We start from the raw sequence: 20,774 nt of genomic DNA, 5'->3' as shown, positions 1-20,774 counted from the left end.
GGTATAATAACATTGCCTTTCTTTCCTTGTTTTAGGGAGTGCTGCCGATTTTTTGGAGACAATGGCTTGACTATGAAGGTGTTTTTTACCAAGGCAGCACCCTTTGGTGTTCTTTGGACACTCACAAACTACCTGTACTTACATGCAATAAAGAAAATAAACACTACGGATGTCTCCGTGTTGTTCTGCTGCAACAAAGCTTTTGTGTTCTTGCTTTCATGGATCGTTCTCAGGGACAGGTTCATGGGAGTGAGGGTAAGTGTCTCCTTATCTCTCTGTCTCCCTCCCTCCTTCGCTTTAACCTTTTTCCAATTGGCTCATTTAGATCAGCATCTGACACTACTAACAGCAGGTTTCTCTGATCTTTTAAAGCGGTGAAGTCATGAGATGAGTCAGCATAATATCCTTACAAGGCTTGCAGTCCTCCAGCCCCGGAGTCTGTGCAGAAATGCATTACAAATCAAATCAGCACTGAGAACCATCCCTGTGTGGATCTCTCTCAACACTGCAGCCTCCTCTTCCTAGAACTTGCTCTCTTTCCTCACTGTTCCTTCCAAAGGAGATAACTTATCCCAGTCTGTGACATGAAGGATAACTGGTATCCCCATGTGGTCATGAACATTTATCATCCTTTTCCCGTTCTCTTTCGATTAGAAAGGACTGAGCCTATGGTACTTAGAAATTTTTTTTTAACTGTGCATTTCTACGGGTGCTTTACATGTCCTTGTGCATTTTTTGTCCATATTCTGTGAATTCATTGGTGCAGCTCATATCTGCATATGACACAAGCCCTGTGGGATTGGAGTATTAAGTTCTGTGTCATACCTGGTTGTGGATAGCAACTGATATAAACACAGATGTGGCTAATTCAGCTCCTATTTTTCAAGTATCTGTTTTTAAAAAGGTTTGTTTCTGTGTGGAAGTGCGGGGGGGGGGAGAGAGAGAAATGCCCCTGTAGTGTGCTCAGCAATCCATTCCATGACTGCACAGTTTGGGCTAGAATTCAGTGAGATCTTGTGTACTAATACTACCTAACACAGTCTGTGTAAGTCACTCTGGCAGGTGAAGAGCTAGAGAGAACTATCGGGTCATACTTTGTGTCCAACAGGCTAGATAGAGGGGGGGAATTCTGGGGCAGAAGATTACTGAGTGGGGCACTGTGGAGGTTGGAACTTGTCAACACAGATCCAATAAAGCACAACTCCAATAAATTCTCTGTTAGATTTTCTGCTTAATTCTGTGGGCCCATAGGTGGGAGACAGAGATTTCCCTGCAGCCTGCCCAACCTCTGCATAGACCCTGCAGTCACACAGAACCCTCTGTTTGGTCCAAGAGGTGCCACCAACGCAGCTTACCCCTTCCATGGAAAAGATGGAGGAGGGTGCCCACAATGCATAGCTTTGAGGGACAATCTGATCCAGAGTTCCCTTTGCAGTTGTTAGAATTAAGTCCTGTCTCCCTTATGCCCTTGGAGAACATTCCAGCCCTTAGAACCAAGAGGCAGCTTCTCACATTCCCCTCCGACAGCAGAGGCAGCACCAATCAGCAGTTGGCATTCATCAGCATTCCCCAAAAGTGACACGGTGTGAGGTCTGTGGCTCCTGTAGTGGGGCTGAAAGCAATTACAGTGTGAAGACACCAGCGATTTACTCCTGCCCCATTACACCAGCTGAAGTGGAGATGAGGAGTCAGCTCTCTTCTCGGTAAGCCTGGGCAATATTTCTAGTTTGTTTTCAGGGAGATTTTAAACCCCAGGATACGCAGAGATTAAAAATTAACTTTAATAGAAGAATTTATTTCTGTGTGATTGAAAATCTTGAGCCACATTGTTGTTGTTGCAGCCTGGCCCTGAGGCTACAATAGGGAAAATTACAAAAGGTACCAGCAAAGGAGTACCTTCCTTGCCCTTCCAGCTGTTGTCTGCACATTAATCTTTCTGACTGACTTGACACTGAACTTCTTTTAACTGGGGGGGGAAGGGGGTTGAGTAACAATAAGGGAGCCTCTGTAGGAGAGCTGTAGTGATTTTAGGGGGTGACTGTAATGCTGGTTGTGTTGTCTTTTGGATAAGAGGAAAAAACAATCAGGGGCTCTAGCCTTCCCATGGGACTGTTAGTAAGTACCCCATTGTCCTGGTCAATTTCTAGTGGAAAACATTTACATCCTTCCCTCTTTAATCCTCCTGCATTTGCAGCTGGAGATGGTATTCCTAGTGACTTTCCAAAGCAGTGTATAGTGTTGCTGTACTCTGTTAAACAACTGATGTGTTGCACCCATTTAGGTGGCTGCATTTCTATGGTGAGTGATGCAAAGATTGTAAACATGTAATCACACACACGGGCAAGAGAGATGGTGTGTTGGCAGAATGCTTTGTTATCCTGCTGGACGAAAGGCACTGTATAAATGGAAGATACTGGTAATGATGCATTCATGTCAGAAGGATCGTATCTGGATTCCTAGGCTCAGATCTGGGGTTTTGGCTTGATTGAGTACAGAGCTAATGACTGAAGATTGGATCCAGGTCTGAACTTTCCCCCATTTCAAAAGAGGAAAGGGGGTGAAGTGATGAATGGGCTGGATCTAGGGTTTGGTCTGAAGCATCTTTAATTATTCTTTATTAATTTTTAATATTGTCTTGGGATAAGCCAACTTGTCAGCAAACCAGTAGCAAATAAATGGAGACATGGTTCTCCAATAGTCCCTGATAAGGAAATAGTGCTTTACAACCATAGGTATGCCAAGGTATCTCCACCTGTCATTGACGGCATGTGGTACTAGAGGGAGGAACAACATGGCAAGGAAGGTTATATATCATGGAGAGGTGCTGTACCCCTTCCAAACTTCAGTCCTCCACAATGGTGCCTGGCACTAATCAAAGATTTAGTCCAAGTGGTTTTCACGAGGAACTGTCTCCCATTTGTGCTGAAGGAGAGTGGCGTGCTACATTCTCCTCACCCAGCTATTAACTGGCAAAGTGCTAGAGGATGAGGGAGAACTTTCTGGGATACTTGAACTTCTTGGATATTAACTTCTTGTCTGAGTAATGACAAATGTATTGCAGGTGTGGGATGTATTTTCTTTCCCCTGGAAAATGGGGCAGAAAGGACAGGCTCTTCCTTGACTCCTTCGTATCTTTCATGGGGATTAGCAATGGCTCCTCCAGGGGAGGGCTTGGGCATTTTGGTGGAGGGAAGATGCTGCAATGGGATTTTGTTCTTTCTTTTCACTGCGTATTGAGTAGCAAGTGTGCTAGGGTACTTCCCTTTATGACGGGGGATTTGAATGGAGTCTCCTCCTCTTTCCTTGTTTCATGGCTGGCCACCTTTTCGTCTTTCTGTTCCTTCTCTTTTTTGTAAGGTCCTGAGTCATGGTGGAGCTGATCTATTCAGGTACAAGGACAAACACCACGTGTTTGGAATTTAATTTGGGGGTGAACTTCTAAAATGGTGGAGCTTTCTAAAATCAGGAGCTAAGTGTTCGGAGTCACAGTTAATTGTTAGTTGTTATTTACCTCGAGGCCAGGGTCCCACTGCACTAGGCACCCTACAAATATATAAACCCTGCCCCCAAAGAGTTTATAATTAGGGCTCCGTGTCTGTCACGGAACTCATGGATTCCGTGACTTTCTGCAACCTCTGACTTCTGCAGCGGCCAGTGCAGCTGGCCCCGGGGACTGCCCGAGCAGCAGTCCCCGGGGCGGCCAGAGCAGCCGCTGTTCCAGCCGCCCCTGGCAGCTAGTGCCGCTGGCCCTGCCCCTCCCAGCAGCGACCCCCGGGGCACCCCTCAGGAGTGACCCCCCCCGTGGCTCACACCCCGCAGCAGCTGCTCCCCATGGCACACCACCCCCAAGCAGTGGCTCTCTGTGACACACCCCCTGCAGCAGCAGCCCCTCGGGGCGCCCCCCGCAGCAGTGGCTGCCCCAAGATTTAGTCAGGGGTATTTATAGTATAAGTCACAGACAGGGCCATGACTTTGACTAAAAATACCCATGATTAAATGGTAGCCTTATTTATAATCTACTGCTGATGGCTGCACTAGTATTTCAGATTCTGTAAGGCAGCGAAGCCTCAAGAAATAGTTAAAATCAGATATTGAGGGCTCAGTTCTCCACCATGTCCAAGCTCAGACACAGTAGAGGTGGAAGAGGTGCAGGGAGCTGGCCTTAGATACCTAGTCTGTGTTAATCAGCCTCAATGGAATTTAGAGCAGCCTGGGGTCTGCTCTAACTTACACCAGTAGAGAAGCAGGATAGCAGAATTCTGCTCAACCAGATCCCTTCCTCCACCCTATGCCAGGGATGGAACTGAAGCCGGTGGCAGAGGAGTTGCCTTCTCCAGCCCTACACAGTGGAGAGTTCCCTTATGTGAATCCATTCACCTTGTGCTGCCTGGGCCTCCAGCCTCCTGAGTATGTGTGTGCGCGCATGTGTGTGAGCACGTCTGCATGCTGCTACACTCCAGAGTAGGGGAAGATGGTCCCTGACTTAGTGAGTAAGGGCCAGAGACTTAAAGGTATTTCGGTGTCTAAAGATGCAGATAGGCATCCAGTGGGAGTTATGTGCCTAGGTGCTTTTGACAATCGTTAGGTGCCCCAGTACCTTGAAAAATCTGGCGTCCTGTATGCGTCTGCACTCCAGCATGGAGGATGTTCTTTTGACCTCCCACTTGCTTATAAAGAAACTTAAGCTACTCAATACAGCTAGCTTTAGCCCATAGCTAGAACCTCCATGTCCTCCCTGTTTCGATAGCAGCAAAGATGGTGATCAGTCAGGTGCTGCAGGCAAGTAACTTCCTCCAAGGCTAAAACCAACACCACTCTGTGAACTGGGAGGTGTTTCAGAGCAAGCAACTTCAGTGGCCTCAGAAATGTTGCGTAACACATCACTGGGAGCCTGGAAGTCTTCAGTTAAGATTCAGCATTCATGTAGCAAGTTATCAGCTTTATTGAATATATGCCCTCTGGTTGGACAGAACTAACTACAACTTCCAAAAGTCCTGTCTGAGCATGCACTGGGGCTTGTGAGAAACCTCACATGGGTTCCTCACTCTGCTTTGGTTGTGCCAAAGTTCTGGTCAAGAACAGAGGGGGGTTCTTCCCTGGACATTACAAGGAACAAGAGATCCAAATCTGGCAAGCCTTTCTAGTTCATTAACAAACTGATGCTTATTCTAGAATAACTTTTGAGGGCTACACTGTAGACTTTATTTGCTCCAGAATAATTAATGATCTTTCACTTTATACACACACACACACACACACACACACACACTTTATACTTCTGTCCTTTTCACTTTATTTTGCCACAGCACGATTGTCCGAATAGGGCAGGAGATATCTTACTTCCTTAACACAAGTTGGTCCAATGAAAGATATTACCTCATCAACCTTGTCTTCCTTAACACAGGACAGATATCTACAGAGGAAATGACTACCTTCAGAATTCCCTCCTAGAGCACCATTCCCCTACACTGGGTTTCATTTTCATCACATAGGGTGTTAGGAAACGTATAAATATCTGCAGCCCAGAAGCTATGGTGAGCCAGGAGTTCAAGCAGAATGTAACAACATACTTCTTAGGCTGAAAAGCTTTCAGAGAAAATGTGTGTAACATTGATAGGCAGACTAAAGTTTAATCCAAGACCATATCTGGCATTCATGACATGCTTGATAAAGAGGCTGGAACCTCTGCAAGAGAAAAATCACTAGAAGTCTGGATTTAGTTGCTTTAGACTTTGACATCCGTGTTCCCTTTTCATGCTACAATCAATAAACTAGTCCAGTATTCAAGAGAAGTAGCCAAGTGCTAAGTCTGCATAAGTGTTACTGTATATCTAAGCATGCCATGTCAGTGTGACTTGAATCTGGAAACGCACACCAAAAATCCGAGAGTGCCTCCCTCTCCTGGGAGGCTCTGCCTACTGAAATTAGTAGCAAATTGATCATTCTTTCAGTTCATAAATGCACTTTTGGAATTCTAGTCCTGCAGAATTGCTGTTCTTGCTAGTGCAAAGTCAGCTGTGGCATTTTTTTTATCACGTTCCTTTAAGTCAATATGTGTTCTGCAGCTAAATCACTGCAGGTTTGGATCTCTCAAGTTAAGGAGGGTTAGGCTGGGTTAGGGGCTGGAAGACCTTCAAGGATAAAACAGATGCTACAAGAAGTGCTGAGTCTTGGGGTGTCTCTCTTCTTTCTGAGGCACTATAAAACCAGTGCCTTAGCATTGGTGGTATTAAAGGGCATTGTATTGCTGAAGGTGCTATCTTTCAAATGAGATATTGAGACATAAACCTAGCATCCTGATCACCTGTATTCATTACAAACCCATAAGCTTTTTTCTTTCCTCAAGCATCGGTGTGTTAACATGGATAGCATTGTCAGTTCTGCCTACTATGCAGTTTCAGCGAAATGCAGTACTTTTCCCTTCCTGGATTTAAAAATTTTTTTTAGAGTTTTAGTGCACTATTAAACACAGGTGCCATCTTTCACTTCAGAGGTGGATACACTTCAATTGTGGCAAAAGTTATCCTGGTATATTCGATAGAAATGGGTGTGAGTTAAAACCCCATATCTGAGTACCCCCAAAATTTCGTAATGTGTGGATCCAGATCTCACCTTTGCAGCTCAGACCCCTCTCAGCTTTAATTAGTTTGTAAATCCTTTTGGTATCCTCCAGGATGAAAGAGGCTATATGAATTAGGCTCTTTTAACTTTATGTAATTTGAGCTCAATCCTGCATCATAGTGCTATAATGATACTCAAGCAGTTCAATCTATTTACCTTAACAAAGAGAAGGTTAAGGGGCAAGTATCTACACGGGGAACAAATATTTGATAATGGGCTCTTCAATCTAGCAGACAAAGGAAAAACAAGATCCAATGACTGGAAGCTGAAGCTAGGCAAATTCAGACTGGAAATTAGGCATAAATTTTTAACATGGTAATTAACTATTCGAACAGTTTACCAAGGTTTGTGGTATTCTCTGTCACTGGCAATTTGTAAATCATGATTGGATGTTTTTCTAAAAGATTTGCTCTAGTTCAAACAGGAATTATTGAGGGAAGTTCTATGGCCTGTGCTCTGCAGGTCAGACTAGATGATCACAGTGATCCCTTCTGGCTTTAGAGTCTATGGGTATGTCTATACTTACGCGGTAGTTCGACAGCTGGCAATCGAACTTCCGGGTTCGATTTATCGCGTCTGGTCTGGACGCGATAAATCGATCCCGGAAGTGCTCGCCGTCGACTGTGGTACTCCAGCTCGGCGAGAGGAGTACCACGGAGTCGACGGGGGAGCCTGCCTGCCGCGTGTGGACCGCGTCTGAACCGCGGTAAGTTCGAACTAAGGTATGTCGACTTCAGCTACGTTATTCACGTAGCTGAAGTTGCGTACCTTAGTTCGAATTGGGGGGTTAGTGTAGACCAGGCCTATGAATCCTGCGAAGTGCTGAGCTCTCTCAACTCCTATTGTAGTCAGCAACTTGTCAGATCAAACCCCATCTCATTAGCATTTCTAATATTGAACATTAATTTTAGCTAAATAAAGGTCCCAGCTCTATACAGAATAGATACAATTTTCAAATGTTTCAGTCTCTTCTGATTTTGTCCTTTGCTCTGCTCATACGACTCTAACTCACTAAAGAAACACTAGCAAAATTGTACATTCATGCACACAAGAGTAACTGTGCAGCTAGTAGCATACCCATATATAGAAACAGGTTGCATGCTTGATTACTTGTGCACGTACACCTTTGCAGGTGCAACCTAGAACCTTAGTTTTAAAATTTGGCCCTAAGTCTGTAAACTGCCTCCATCCAGCCTGCCTCCATCCAGCTGTAGTATGTCAGATTAGTTAGTATTTAAGCTTTTCAGCTCTCTCTTGTAGCCTAAATTCTATTATATTCTCTAAGGCTGTAGATTTTTGGACTCTGGAAAAAACTGATAGGTTCACCTGCCTGAAAGTTGTATAACCTTATTACAGGGATCCCCTACTTATGGTTTAATAGGATGGGTTATTCTAATTACGTCACAAAGAAAGCAAAGAATGTGGTGCCTCTCACCAAAACCACCACTGGCATTAACTGGCCTCCTTGTCGGTAGTGCTGGCAGAGGCATACGATTGAATGGGCTTGGAGATTGAATCCTTCCACCCCCTAGAAGGGCACACCTCCAAACAGTGTTGAGGAGTGCTGGCGGGGCAGTGTGGCGAGACCTACACTGCCATGAGCCAGGTTGTGCCTATTGTGTAGAAAGAGAAATTTACCCTCAAGGGCAGTCAGTCCAGCATCTTCAATGAGCAACTAAAGTTCCTCGAGCAAAAATAGCATTCAGATTTTGATGCTCTGAGGAGTGACATTACAGCATTTACCTGGCTGATACATAAAATCTCCCTTTCCTTTCTAAATTGAACATGTATGATATGCTGGTCTCTCCCTGGTTTTCCAGCCACTCCTTTTAGAATATACAAGCAAGATCTTGGGGGAGTGAAACTAATGAAATCTCCAGGATAAACAGGGATTCTCCTATTTTTATAGTAACTTCTTTCCATCCCTTTGCTTCAAATGCCCGGGATAGCTGAGACACTGTGCTGACTTTCTTCCCCGAGGGATCCGTATGAGTAGTCTATGAAGCAGGAGACATCCTGCTCTCCCCACTCTACTGTGCCTACTGATCAGCACTGTCAATACTAAATATGCAGCACACAACCAATTTTCTCAGCTAAGCTCTTCTCCCAAATCAATGTATACTCTATGCTCATAGGGTAGAATTTTCAAAAGCACTCAAGTGATTTAGGAGCCCAAGTGCTACTGAAAGTCAATAGAAAATGTGCTCATGGGTCCTTTAGGCACTTCTGAAAATCCCACTCAAAATGTAAACATTCTTCAGAGTCATAAAGTCTCTCCCCCCCTTTACATCTGAATAAACTCACTGGCTGACCTGTAAAATACTCAGATATTCTTTATTTTACTGTTTTTTTCAATAAGCCCCTGGATTTTAGTTCATTCCTTCAAGCACTAGGAAATTCAAAGTCATGTATTATTGTCAAACACCTGCTGCAGGGGCCACCTGATGTCAAGACTCAGTGACAGAGCTGAAATTCCCTCTTCAGGTTTATCAGGAGACAATGCTCTGAAGAGCACCTCCTCTTTGGCCAGTTGCTCTGAGATCTGACACAGTCTCTTCTTCACCGTTCCTTGCATGCAGTTTCTCAACCAACTGGTGGGGCTTGCATATTCTCTTAACACATTAGCAGACTGCTCTGCTGTCTATGGTTGCTCTTTTCTCATCAGTAAGGCTTGAAGTAGATGGCACAGAAATGTTGGGCTCTCATTCAGAATGGCTCTTAAATATTTCAGTCACCAGGGGCTGTTAAATAACACTTCCTTCGTTTGTTTGCTTCCTACCAGATTGTGGCTGCTATACTTGCTATTGCAGGGATAGTCATGATGACCTATGCTGATGGATTCCACAGTCATTCAGTTATTGGAATAGCACTTGTTGTGGGATCTGCCTCAATGTCTGCTCTTTATAAGGTAAATACACACAAACCTCTTCGGGCTAAAAAATGTTGACCACCTCGTATTAATGAGCTGGTCCCAACTTACCACCAAATACTGCCTCTCCTATGCTTTATGCAGGGCAACATTGCATGCTCTTTTTATGGATACCTGCTATAAGCATAAAGACCAGTTTAACATTGGAGAGAAATATTTATTTACGTTGGCATCATCTGTCCCTATTTAAGGAGCAATAAGTGTCTACTTTCTGGGGGGTGGGGGGGGGGGAGAGGGAGGGAATAACTCCCACCAAAGAATCCATCTGCTCCAATGCACTTCAGCAGGAGCTGCAGGTGCTCAGCACCTCTCAGGATCAGGCACCTTTCATTTAGGGGCCAAATGTTAGCAATCCAAGTCTGAAAATTGTGTCCAAAAGCTTTTTCAAGCTCTTGGCTTTTAAAGTGTCGCCGTACCCGTCTGACTCAGACCCTGATTCAGCAATGTACATAGATCTGTGCTAACTTTAAGCATTGATTTTTGTGGGAATAGTACATGCTTAAAATTAAGGGGCTACTTACGTATTTTGCTGAATTGGGTCATCAGTCTGGGGGCGGGGAAAGCTTCAGCTCAGGTTTCACCTTCTATGAGGTTACTATAAGTTCGCCAAAGATTGCAAGAGGCCTCCAGTAAAAAAAGGGAAGTCGAGCCCAGATGCTGTAGCTCTAATGTAAACAACAACCATACGAACATTTTTAAAACCCCTAAACTTGAATCAGTCTGTCTTTAGCCCTCAGAAAGGAGGAGTGACCGGGCTAATGCTACTTTTGGGGGCTGTATTTGCTTTTGTTTCTAGGATTTTAATCAGTTTTTCTTTTGTTCAGAACAAGGAGCATGGTGTGATTACTGTCAGAAATTACAGGCATGACTGGAAATTAAAGTCCACTCCCTCCTAGTCAGTTCAGGCAGAACAGAATTGATTTTCTGCCTTGTTTATTGGTGATAAAAGGGGCATATGAATAAATGTCATGTTATGCACATACCAGATTTTCCCATCACCAGTTGCAGGAACAAACAGCTGACACTGGCTTGTTGTTCCAGTCCTCTCCTGCAGCCCCTTAGCCATCTCTGTTACACAGACACATTCACTGTCTGTCTCCCCCATTCTCACTCCTTGTCTTTACTCAGTGAAATAACCAGACAGACTGCCCTGAAGGTGTCAAATGAGGAGCAACTGGAATTCAGATTCATTAAAGACCTTCTGATCCATAATGGACTCAGAATAACGAGTATGAAAAGTAGCTGCTTTGGCCAGCTCTGACTGTGGAGATATTTCTGATGGTTTCCTGTCACTAACATGGTTTTGTGTGTTGTATTAGGATGTTCTCAGCAGAATAAACTCACTAAATAAAGGAGAGATGGTGGCTAATTGACTAACAACAGCAGCACTGCTAGCACACTAACCTCTTTAGATTTTACTTGATACATCAAACTAGTGTGTAAGACAGAAACTTAATGTCTTTAAAACCATAGTGAAATAGGAACATAGGACTTGCTATCCTAGAACAGTACAATGGATCGGTTAGTCTAGCAACATTCAGGCTCCAACTCTCGCCCACATATATTGCATGTATCAGAGCAAGGCAAAAGTTGCAATGCACCTTGGCTAATTTGTGCTTTGCTATTCCGGAGCAGGAAATGTCTTTCTGACGCCAGCTCATGATGGGAAACAAGCCATCTGACAAGTCAATAGGAACACCAAATGAGCCTTCTCTCTCACATTCATTATGTTATATCACTCTAGCATATCACCTCTGACTCCTCTTCTCAAAGTAAACAGACAGGGGTTCGCAAATCACTCCTCTTTGTACTGCTGATCATTTCCACTGTCCTTCACTGGGCCTCTTCTGCTCCTGCAGCATCCTCCTGTCTGAGATAAGGTTGCCAAAGCTCAGTGCCCCCTCGGCTGCAAAAGCTAATGATCAGAACTCACCCTTTCATTTCTTATGGGATGGTGGGGATGGGTCCATAACTCGCTATTAAGGGAAGCGTGATAAAATACTGACATCATCAGCCAGCCGTCACTTTCTGTATCTTAAATGTAGCAGGTGGTTTGTTTTGTAGAAAAAAAAGCAGGTTTCTGACTGATTCAAAATGATAGTAACACGTCAGTCATCCTATCGATTTATGCACTAAAACTTGAATTGAGTTATTGAATTTTAGCGACTAGCATTCAGTAGAGGAAATCCTGGGCCAAAGTCAGGTTTGACGTACTAATGTAAATGTAATGCAAACACTGAAGTCGATGGTGCTACTCCAGATTTATGTAATTAAAACTGAGAGCAAAATTGGGCCCCTCTGTAGTTACATAGGTAGATTGGTTTAAAAATCAATATTTTTCTCCTTTTCGTCCCCACAGACCTAAATCCCTTTAACAAATCACCACCACAAGAAGGGAAGAACCAAATGTTTAACTCTCCCTGCCCTCTTTAGTACTTTTAACATAGCTTTCTAAGGGGCATGGGGACTGAGGTCTGGTCATTAGGATGTACGGCCTTTCATGGGCAATAGGATTTAGAGAGAGTTCACATACTTGCTAGGTGAGTGAAGACTGTTGCCAACTGTCCAGTGACCTATGGGAGTGGTTTGAGTTCCTAGCGGAGAGAAGAAAATTTACATCATAACCCACTGCCATAATGCAGGTAATTGGCACTCTGGTTGGCAGGTGATTGGAAGCAAAGATGATTGGGATTGAAGGGGCATGGCTGCTGAATTGCCATCACATCCCTCAGGGCAATGACTGTAGGTCAGGGCTGAGGCACATTCATGAGGCGACACAGGGAGGCTGGTGAGCATGTTGGGAGAGTATAAAAAGTAGCACTTCATGTAATATCTCAGGTATAAAACACTGCAGCTCTTTTCTCCAGCACAAGATTACTGCTCAATTTATTTCATTTAGTATATTTACAGAGCTCCCAATAGTGTGAGAGATGCTTTACACACACACATTTTTCCAGGCAGGAAACATTATGATTGAATTAAGGTTGCGTGTACATCAGGAACCGACCATTAAAATCCTTATAAGAATGTTCTAATGAGTGGGGGGGGGAAATCAAAAGCAGGAGATTGAGAGTTATGGTTACTATTACAACCAGGATCAGGGCCTAGCTAAGCAACATGCCAGCCAAACAAAGGAAGTCATGCGCAGTTATTTGTTCCCCAATTCTTTCATTTTTAGTTTTACTTTTTCTAAAGAGAACATGACAAAGAAAAACAGGTTTAAGGGAATACGTTGGGGAAGCCGCACGCCACTCAAGAAACTTCTTGTGTAATTCCTTCCTGTTTTGCAGGATAAAAAGAGCTGAGCCTCCTCCACATACATATTTTATGTTGCATTAGTGGTAGCAGCAGCAGACGCAATCCTTGCACTAATATATTGCTGGAGTGGAAAAGGGTCAGCTGATCAGGCATGTTTTTGAGTTAAAGCAAACCCACTTATTTTTCCTCTTGCAGGTTTTGTTCAAACTTCTCCTGGGCAGCGCTAAATTTGGAGAAGCCGCCTTATTCTTGTCTGTGTTAAGTGTCTTCAATGTCCTTTTCATCACCTGTATTCCTGTCATTCTGTACTTTACCAAAGTGGAATACTGGAGCTCTTTTGATGTTATTCCTTGGGGGAACCTTTGTGGATTTTCAATTCTCTTATTGAGTAAGTAAATGCTGTAAGTTCGTAACACTCTCTGATGGGAGCGGTAGCCAGAGGCCACACACCCCCATGGAAGTTTAGATTTTTCTGAAATGGTGTAGATTTTTATTTTTTTCTGCTCCCAAAGTTTAGCTTGAGACATCATCTGGAGGGCCCATTGCACAGCTACAAATGTAGGGCCGGTTCCTGTGATTTCTGTTGGGAATAATGCTTACTGCCATGGAGCGTCCCATTGACGGCCACAGAACTCTTTCCGTAGTAAGCACTGCACTCGGTCGAAAGGGTTTGCAGAATCAGACCCATAAAGTTTGTCCTAATGCATACTCATAAACTCTCCTTCACACAAGTGCAAAATGCCCATGGTTCTAATGGAATACCCACATGTTTGAAGATGCAGGCTTGTCAACTTTCCCAAGCTAACCAGAGCTAGGTCAGTTCAGCCACGGTCTCACCAACTAGCACTGAAGTCAGTGGGACTCTTCCCATTGACTTCAATGGTAGTTAGATTTACTCCCTAAATGCATAGGAACCTCCAAAGACAATCTAGTGTACTGCAGTACTGTTGGTGGTTCAGTAGGTGGCACTCTTTGCTTTAGTTAATGACAAGGCTGTACTGTGCTACTGAAGGAAGAGTTTGTGGATGAGCTGGAAAACAAAAACCCTGACTACATGTGAGCATTAAAGATGCCGTGCCATGTTCTTAGCTCTTTGCTAAATTAGAGGTATTAACCTGGTGCTGTGGCCAGATTCTAATTTGGATAATTACATTCTGCCCGCTAAAATGTGTCAATTGGAAATAGTATTTTCCCCTTGTTCTAGAAGATAGTGTAGTTCTTTGTGCTTTCAAACAGCCGCCATGTTCCACTACAGAAGTGGCTGCATTTTAGTTATTAAGCCAAGGCAATAGTTTAATATGAGCAAAGAGTGCAGAATTTGGACTTTGGTGTCCTTTGAGTTGAAAAGCGCCATATCCATGCAAACAGTCATTTCTAGAATATTTGACCATACATTGTGGGTCAGACTCCCCGCTGGCATATCCTTACTGACTTCAGCGGAGTGAGACCAGGGATGAAGTTGGTTCCCCAACAGCTATTTATTTGTCATAAAAACTCTATTTTAGTCATATGTTCTCTTTTAAAATGAAATGCTGTTTATCAAACAGGTTGAATATCATCAAGGTTAGATTTACAATATGTGCAGCCATCATCTACAGGCAATTGGTATGCAAAAATGCCTAGAAACAAATGCTTTTTTCACCCAGGATTTCCCAAATGAAGACATTAAATTTTAAAATGGGAGGACAGAATGGATAATTGTAGGGAATGGGGACTGTCACGGGGATGTAGTTGTGTTATTGAACACTACTGTGAGATATGGGACGTATTCTGATCTGAATGGCCCCAATCCTGCAATCGGATCCCAGTCAGCAGAGTCCTGTTGAAGTCAGTGGGCCTTCCATAGGCTCAAGGGTCTGCCCAGGCAGATCAGATTGCAGGGTAGGGGCCTTTGGGTACAGGTAACTTCCAGAAATACTAACGGGAGTTACCTGAAGGTTGGGAAAATGGACCATTAAATACTCTTTGTACTGTAAAATAAGCTAAGCTTGGTTTCACAAAAACTGTATCTAAAAATTAAAAGTTGTTTTTCTTTCTTACTTCAGCATTCAATATTCTATTAAATTTTGGAATTGCTATTACATATCCTACCTTGATCTCTCTTGGAATTGTGCTCAGCGTACCTGTCAATGCAAGTAAGAATTTTTAACTTCCTTTTTTATTTTACTATATACACAAAGCCTATTAATGTTTAAACATTCAACAGAACTAAAAACTAAGAGCTTATCAGAGGTGAATAAAATGATGTTTTGTATCCACACACACAAAAAGCAGAGAACAAACTGGTTAAAACAATATAAATTTTCCTGCATTACATATTGTAATATTGTTCTTTAAACTACAGACCTTCCAAAGAAGATAGGATACTGAAAAATAAATTGATTTGAAGTCAGTTATCCTTGTGATTGGATGAAAACTAATAGCTGAAGAAATGTACTGCTAATAGAGTTCTTCACCAGTTCAAGGGAACGTGTCTAATGCTAAACATACTTAGACCAATCCTATTACATTTCAAAATAAAATTCTGAGAAATCACGCTGGGAGGTGTAGAATAGTAACAGGGGTGCTGGAACAATTTTTATAGTGGGGGTGCTGAGAGCCATTGAACCAAACTGTAAACCCTGGATATAATGGAAACACAACAAGTCACGGGGTGCTGCAGTATCCCGCACACCCCTAGCTACAGCACCTATGAACAGTAATAGTTCAGCCTTCGGCAAGTAAAAGATCACTGGTGTTTAACATCCTCAATCATTATGGTAAAGATTAGGCAAGTAGATTTTGGAATGGGCTGGTAAATTTGTAGGACAATTTTGTAAGTCTTCAACCTATAGCCCCTCTCAAGCAAGACTTTCCTGAGAGATAAGGGATAAGCAAGAGCAGCCACAGAAACTAGTGCCTGGCCTGGGAGTTTAAGGGGAGAGCTGGTCAGAAAATGGTATTTTCTGTGAAAAATGTCTCAAGAAATGAAAAAAATTCTGAGTTTTCAACAAAATAACAAAAAAATTTACCAAAAAACTCAAAAATATTTTTGGCTTCTTAAAAAAATATTGAAATTTTTGAATGAAACAAAAAACGTCTGTGCAAATGTTTGCTTTGGGGAAAAAAAAAAAAAAAAAAAAAAAAACACAAAAAAGTTTAAAGAGGAGAATTTCAACCAGCTCTATTTATGGGGCTTTGAAACTCCCTTCCATTAGGCAGTGCAACACCAGCACATAATGGGAGAAGAATTGTCCAAACTAGGAATCCTCTGTCGGCCTCTGCCTCCTTTCTTCTGCAGGAGAATGCGTCTGCCAGCGGGTTTCCCCTCCATTGCCAGGGTTACAAAAGGAAACAGGAAAAACTAAACACTAACTCCCACACCCGTCCCAGGGAAAGGGAGACCATTCCAGCAGCTTTTCTGATTCAGAATCTAGGGGAAACAGAATGTGCCTGTCCGTTGCCTCTCCCCTCTTGGCTCTTCATAGTGGGGAGGGTGGTTGGGAGCACCAGAGTTGTCCTCCAGCTCCTCACTCTGTGCATGCACCCACTCTCTGTCTCTCACATACACTTGTTTAGCTGGCCCTGGGCCTGTAGGGGACATAGGCTCCTTTCAGATACATTTATTCTCTTCCCCATGTCTCAGCACACAAGGTGATGCAGAATCACTTCTTTGCTTACCATCAGCACTCATGAGGCCATACAGTCACCAAGCGTGGTTAGCTCCCCTCTCCTATTATCTACTTTAGCCACAGGCTTGTGCATAGCTTGAGGCAGCTAAAGCACAAAGCTCCTCTCCCCAATGCACAGCTGCGCAGGGGAGAAGAGAAGATGTGAGGTGCCAATGCAGTGACTGCTCATTACTGCCCTGCAGTCTCCTGTACAGCAGAACTGCCCCCGGTCCTCTGCAAGAGCACTTTCAGCAGATACTCAGGAAGAGGAAAAGAATGCATATCCACCACCACTATGCAGCAGGCACTCTGAAGCGAGATTGGGAATGCAATACCTATGAGAGGCTTTGGCATTTCAAACTTAGAAGTAAAAGTAACTTTTAAGGGAAATAAAATTTGAGGCCAAAAACTTTCTAGTGGAAAGTAAGACGTGGTTTTCTCCAGTGAAAAAACAATGTACTCCAACATTATAGTATTGTAATTACAAGAGCTCTTTACTACAATGTGTTGTGCTGCAAAGTTTATTTCATAATACGACAATGTGATATAGCAGTTAGCAGAGGGCCTTGCAAGTTAAGAGCCTTGAGTTCTACTCTAAATTCAGCCACTGACTCACTGTGTGTCCTAGGGCAAGTCACTTGATCTCTGGGGGGGGTCCACAGCTTTCTCATTTCTCTAATGGAGCTAATGCTTACCTGTCTTTGTACGCCACTTTGAGATTTACATAGCACCTTGCAGCAGACAATGTGAAATATTGTTACATGTTCAGCGCAGATCTGTGTGTGCCAGGGTAGCTATATCTTGTCTACCAGGGCTGCACATTCACACACTAGCAGCTCTACCCTAGCATCTTTTGTGCTTCCTCCTGTGGTGCTTCCCAAAAAGCACTGCAGGAATCAGTACAAAGGATTGTGGGTCACAGCCAGGATCTAAGGAGGATGGTCGCAAGTGGCCTAACAAATCTGCCTCAGTAGCAGAAATACAGGGAATAGGATCGGGCTCATACCTCCGCTCCCCCGAACCTCAGACACCTGCTAGTCACCAACTTGAGAGTCACAACCCAGAAGTAAAAAAACCACTATTCTGATTGCTGTGCTTGGAACTAATGAACATGTTGTTTATGCAATGTCCTTTGCCATTTAATCCAAGTGTGAGGCTATTTACACTTAAACAATGAAAGTAAAAGCCTAACCACTTTGCTATAATGAATAATCCAGATAAAAGCACCTCCAGAGCTTCTTAGGATACATCTGTGCTGCAAAAAGGTGTGTTCTTAACTCAGGTTAAAATGACAGTGAAAGCAAGTCAGCTTTTCACACAGGATGGCAGCTTGTGTTCCTCCTCAGGTTCCCCTATAGGTTGAACTCAGGCTGCTAACCCAAATTCAAAGCTGAGTTGCCATGTCTTCATTGCTGTGTTAACCTGAGTTAAGAACACGGTTTATTTATTTATGTATTTATTTGCTTATTTTTCCCCTCAGCAGAGCCAGGTTAGGGAGGTGAACGAGATGCACACCTGAGCTGTGGTGTCAGGAGTCTTTGTAAAGCAAGGATAGGCAGCAGGCCTTGCTATACCTTTAAGTAGCCGCCTGTCAGTACTGGCTAGTGTGCAGGGTGAGAGGTGCAGTGCCACACAGCACCCCTGGCTCTATTTATGGCAAATTCTGGCTGCTCTCTGCCCTTGGTAATCTGGACTCACTGAATGCCCAGGTTAAACTAACAGGGAAAGCTCTAGACCCACAAGTCTGTCGCTAACAGGCTTGTTCTCCAGTGTTTCATGTCCAGAAGTCCACTCGTTCTAAGTGAGCGAGACCCCACCTATCTTAAAAGCCTGCCCTGTGCTGCTTCTCTGCAAGCAATGTACTGCAGAGTGTATGTGTGGGGGTGCGGGGGTGGGGTGAAATGTGCCCCAACGCTGTGTCCCTTTTAATAATATCAGTTCAATGTTTTATACAGTTGTTGATCACTACACGAGTGAAATTGTCTTCAACAGTGTCCGTGTAATTGCCATTGTCATCATTGGCCTGGGCTTCCTCTTATTGCTTCTACCAGAGGAATGGGACGTCTGGTTAATGAAGCTCCTCACCCGCCTCAAAGTGCGGAAGAAGGAAGAGATCCCCGAGGGGAACGGAGACATTGTTTCAGGACTGCAGAGCAAAAGCAGGAGAACTCGCCCTTCCATGTCATCCTTCGCTCATTAATGTTATTTTTATTGAAACTCTGTGATTTACATTGTATGTTATGATTCAAGGGTCTTTTCTTGCGAAGCACATACATCCAGTGTAGTGTACATACCTGTACAGTTTTGATATGATACAGTCTAAGGCATCAAGTTTTGGCATGTCCAATTTGCTTGCACTTTTTTCACATCAGACCTTTCACTTAGAAGTACCACTTTAAAAAAAAAAATCAAAAGAAGAACCTCTCTCCTCTTTTTCAGTGAATGTAATGTATAGTCAAATTATCTTTGCTTATATCATTTTAAAGATCAATTTTCATGAGAAGCAGGGCAGATATTTTGAACATTAGAAACTGAATGACGCATCACACACTGTGATTTAAAATGAGCAGATGCTATGCTACGTCATATGTTTATTTTCTACCAGAGCTATACTCGTAACTTTAAAAGTTTTCAAAAAACCAAAAGCAAATCTTTTGGGGAAGGTGGGAGAGGAGAATAGGAAATTGCTCCGTGAAGATGAGTGCACTTTGTGCCAGGACAAGAGTGAGGTTAAAGTGCTAAAAGGCTTGCACTGAAGTAATACAGGAGAAGCAGTCAAGAGCCCAGTCTCCTTATAATGCACATGACTGCGCTCCACGTTTAAGATCATGCAAGAGAAATACAGTGCCTTCTAGAGTATCCTAGTCTTTATCCGTGTAGAACCAGATCACTCTACAAGTAACTTCTGTCATTTTACAATATAGGGGGCCCCAGTGCTCCTAAAACTCCCATTGAAGTCAACAAGTGCCCACTGTGAGTCACAGACTTCATTGGGAATTTAGGGGACTCAGAGACTGCAAGTTCATGCCCTGTGCACCTGATTCTCTTCTCACTTGCACAGATTTTACCCCCATGTGGAGTTACTCTTGATTTACACTAGTGTGAGTAAGAGGAAAAAACTTTACTTGAAATAAAATTAACAAGGAAGCTGACAGCCAGGTCTAGAGAAACACGGTTCATGATGTACAGTTTGAGCCCAACAAGGTGAATTGCCAGTTGCTTTTACTCTACAGTTGGGAGTTTTAAAAAGAAATGTATGATATTTACATCAAATGTAATGTAACACCTTTTTATGAAACTTGTAAGCACCAGGATGTTTACTTATGCGATTTAGGTTCGCCATTAAATTTCTATCTGTGATAGATCACATGCTATGTAAAAAGGAAAAAAAAGTTATAGTTTACTATTTTTGAAGTTTACATTGTTGCATACAAAATTAAAATGTTATTTTCAACGGTTGCCATAAGCTGATGGTACCTGCTGTCACAGAGGCATACTTTGTGTCAGGCAAGTGTGGCGTTCACTTTGAAACTTTTTAGCAAATGAATTTCAGAGTCCATTATCTGTTTGGCAAAACTAATTAATAAAAGGTTTAAAAAAAATCCTAAGTCAATGACTGCTATGTTTTTTCTTCCCGCCGCGCTCCCCCCAAACATATTAATTTCATTCTTTCTGTTTGAAATACTTTATCAAAAGTGATGAAGGAGGGAGATGAAATACAAAAATATGGCCCCACTCCTGCAAAGGAATCTACAACCACAGAGTCTTACCCCCGATGCAGAGCCCCACTGACTTGGCCTCCAAAGAGATTTGTAAGTGTGGTCTCATACTGCCACCTGGAGTCCCATGGAAGTCAACAAGACTCCCTGTGGGTGTGAGGGGTCATTACTGACTGATTCAAGAGCAGGACCCATAATACACAACTATGGGCCAGGATACTGTATTTAGGCACCAGTCAGAAAAACATAAGCCCAGCAGGAGGAACATAGCAGGGTAAAAGTTGTCCATCCAAAGCCTGACATCTTTGAAACCACCAGGGGCGGTGTTCCATAGGCCCTTTGTGACTCATATTTCTGATTCAGAGCATAGTCCACATTATTATCTACGCACATATCCATATCTCTCGAGACCCTTAAATACCCACTGCTACAGAGATTTTTATGTGCTAATAATAATCTGTGGGGGAGGAAGCCTGACTGGGCAAGCGGGTGTTGCCCCTGGACGGCAGATGGAGCCCCCCTTAGAGGAGGGTAGCTGCCAGCTGTGCCTCTTCTGCCCACAAGCGGCCAGAGCCCCGAGACTCCCCACCCCTCCCG

The 20,774-nt window shown here is 43.3% G+C and overlaps 1 protein-coding gene across 2 annotated transcripts in view; it reads left to right on the top strand.

Annotated features, from left to right (window-relative positions):
* SLC35F3 (solute carrier family 35 member F3) overlaps nucleotides 1-20,010 on the top strand; it is a 96,292-nt gene extending 76,282 nt beyond the window's left edge. For both annotated transcript variants that reach the window (XM_026649561.1, XM_026649562.1), the window contains exons 3-7: nucleotides 36-255; nucleotides 9,404-9,529; nucleotides 13,004-13,196; nucleotides 14,854-14,943; nucleotides 18,414-20,010. In XM_026649561.1, the coding sequence (XP_026505346.1) occupies nucleotides 36-255; nucleotides 9,404-9,529; nucleotides 13,004-13,196; nucleotides 14,854-14,943; nucleotides 18,414-18,658 (874 nt within the window). In that variant the 3' untranslated portion in view covers nucleotides 18,659-20,010. The remainder of the gene's footprint in view (nucleotides 1-35; nucleotides 256-9,403; nucleotides 9,530-13,003; nucleotides 13,197-14,853; nucleotides 14,944-18,413) is intronic.
* Nucleotides 20,011-20,774: the final 764 nt, after the last annotated feature.

The sequence above is a fragment of the Terrapene carolina genome, unplaced genomic scaffold (assembly GCF_002925995.2).
Source record: "Terrapene carolina triunguis isolate 2854851 unplaced genomic scaffold, T_m_triunguis-2.0 Scaffold85, whole genome shotgun sequence".
Lineage (NCBI taxonomy): Eukaryota > Metazoa > Chordata > Testudines > Emydidae > Terrapene > Terrapene triunguis.
This window is presented reverse-complemented; position numbering and strand designations above follow the sequence as displayed.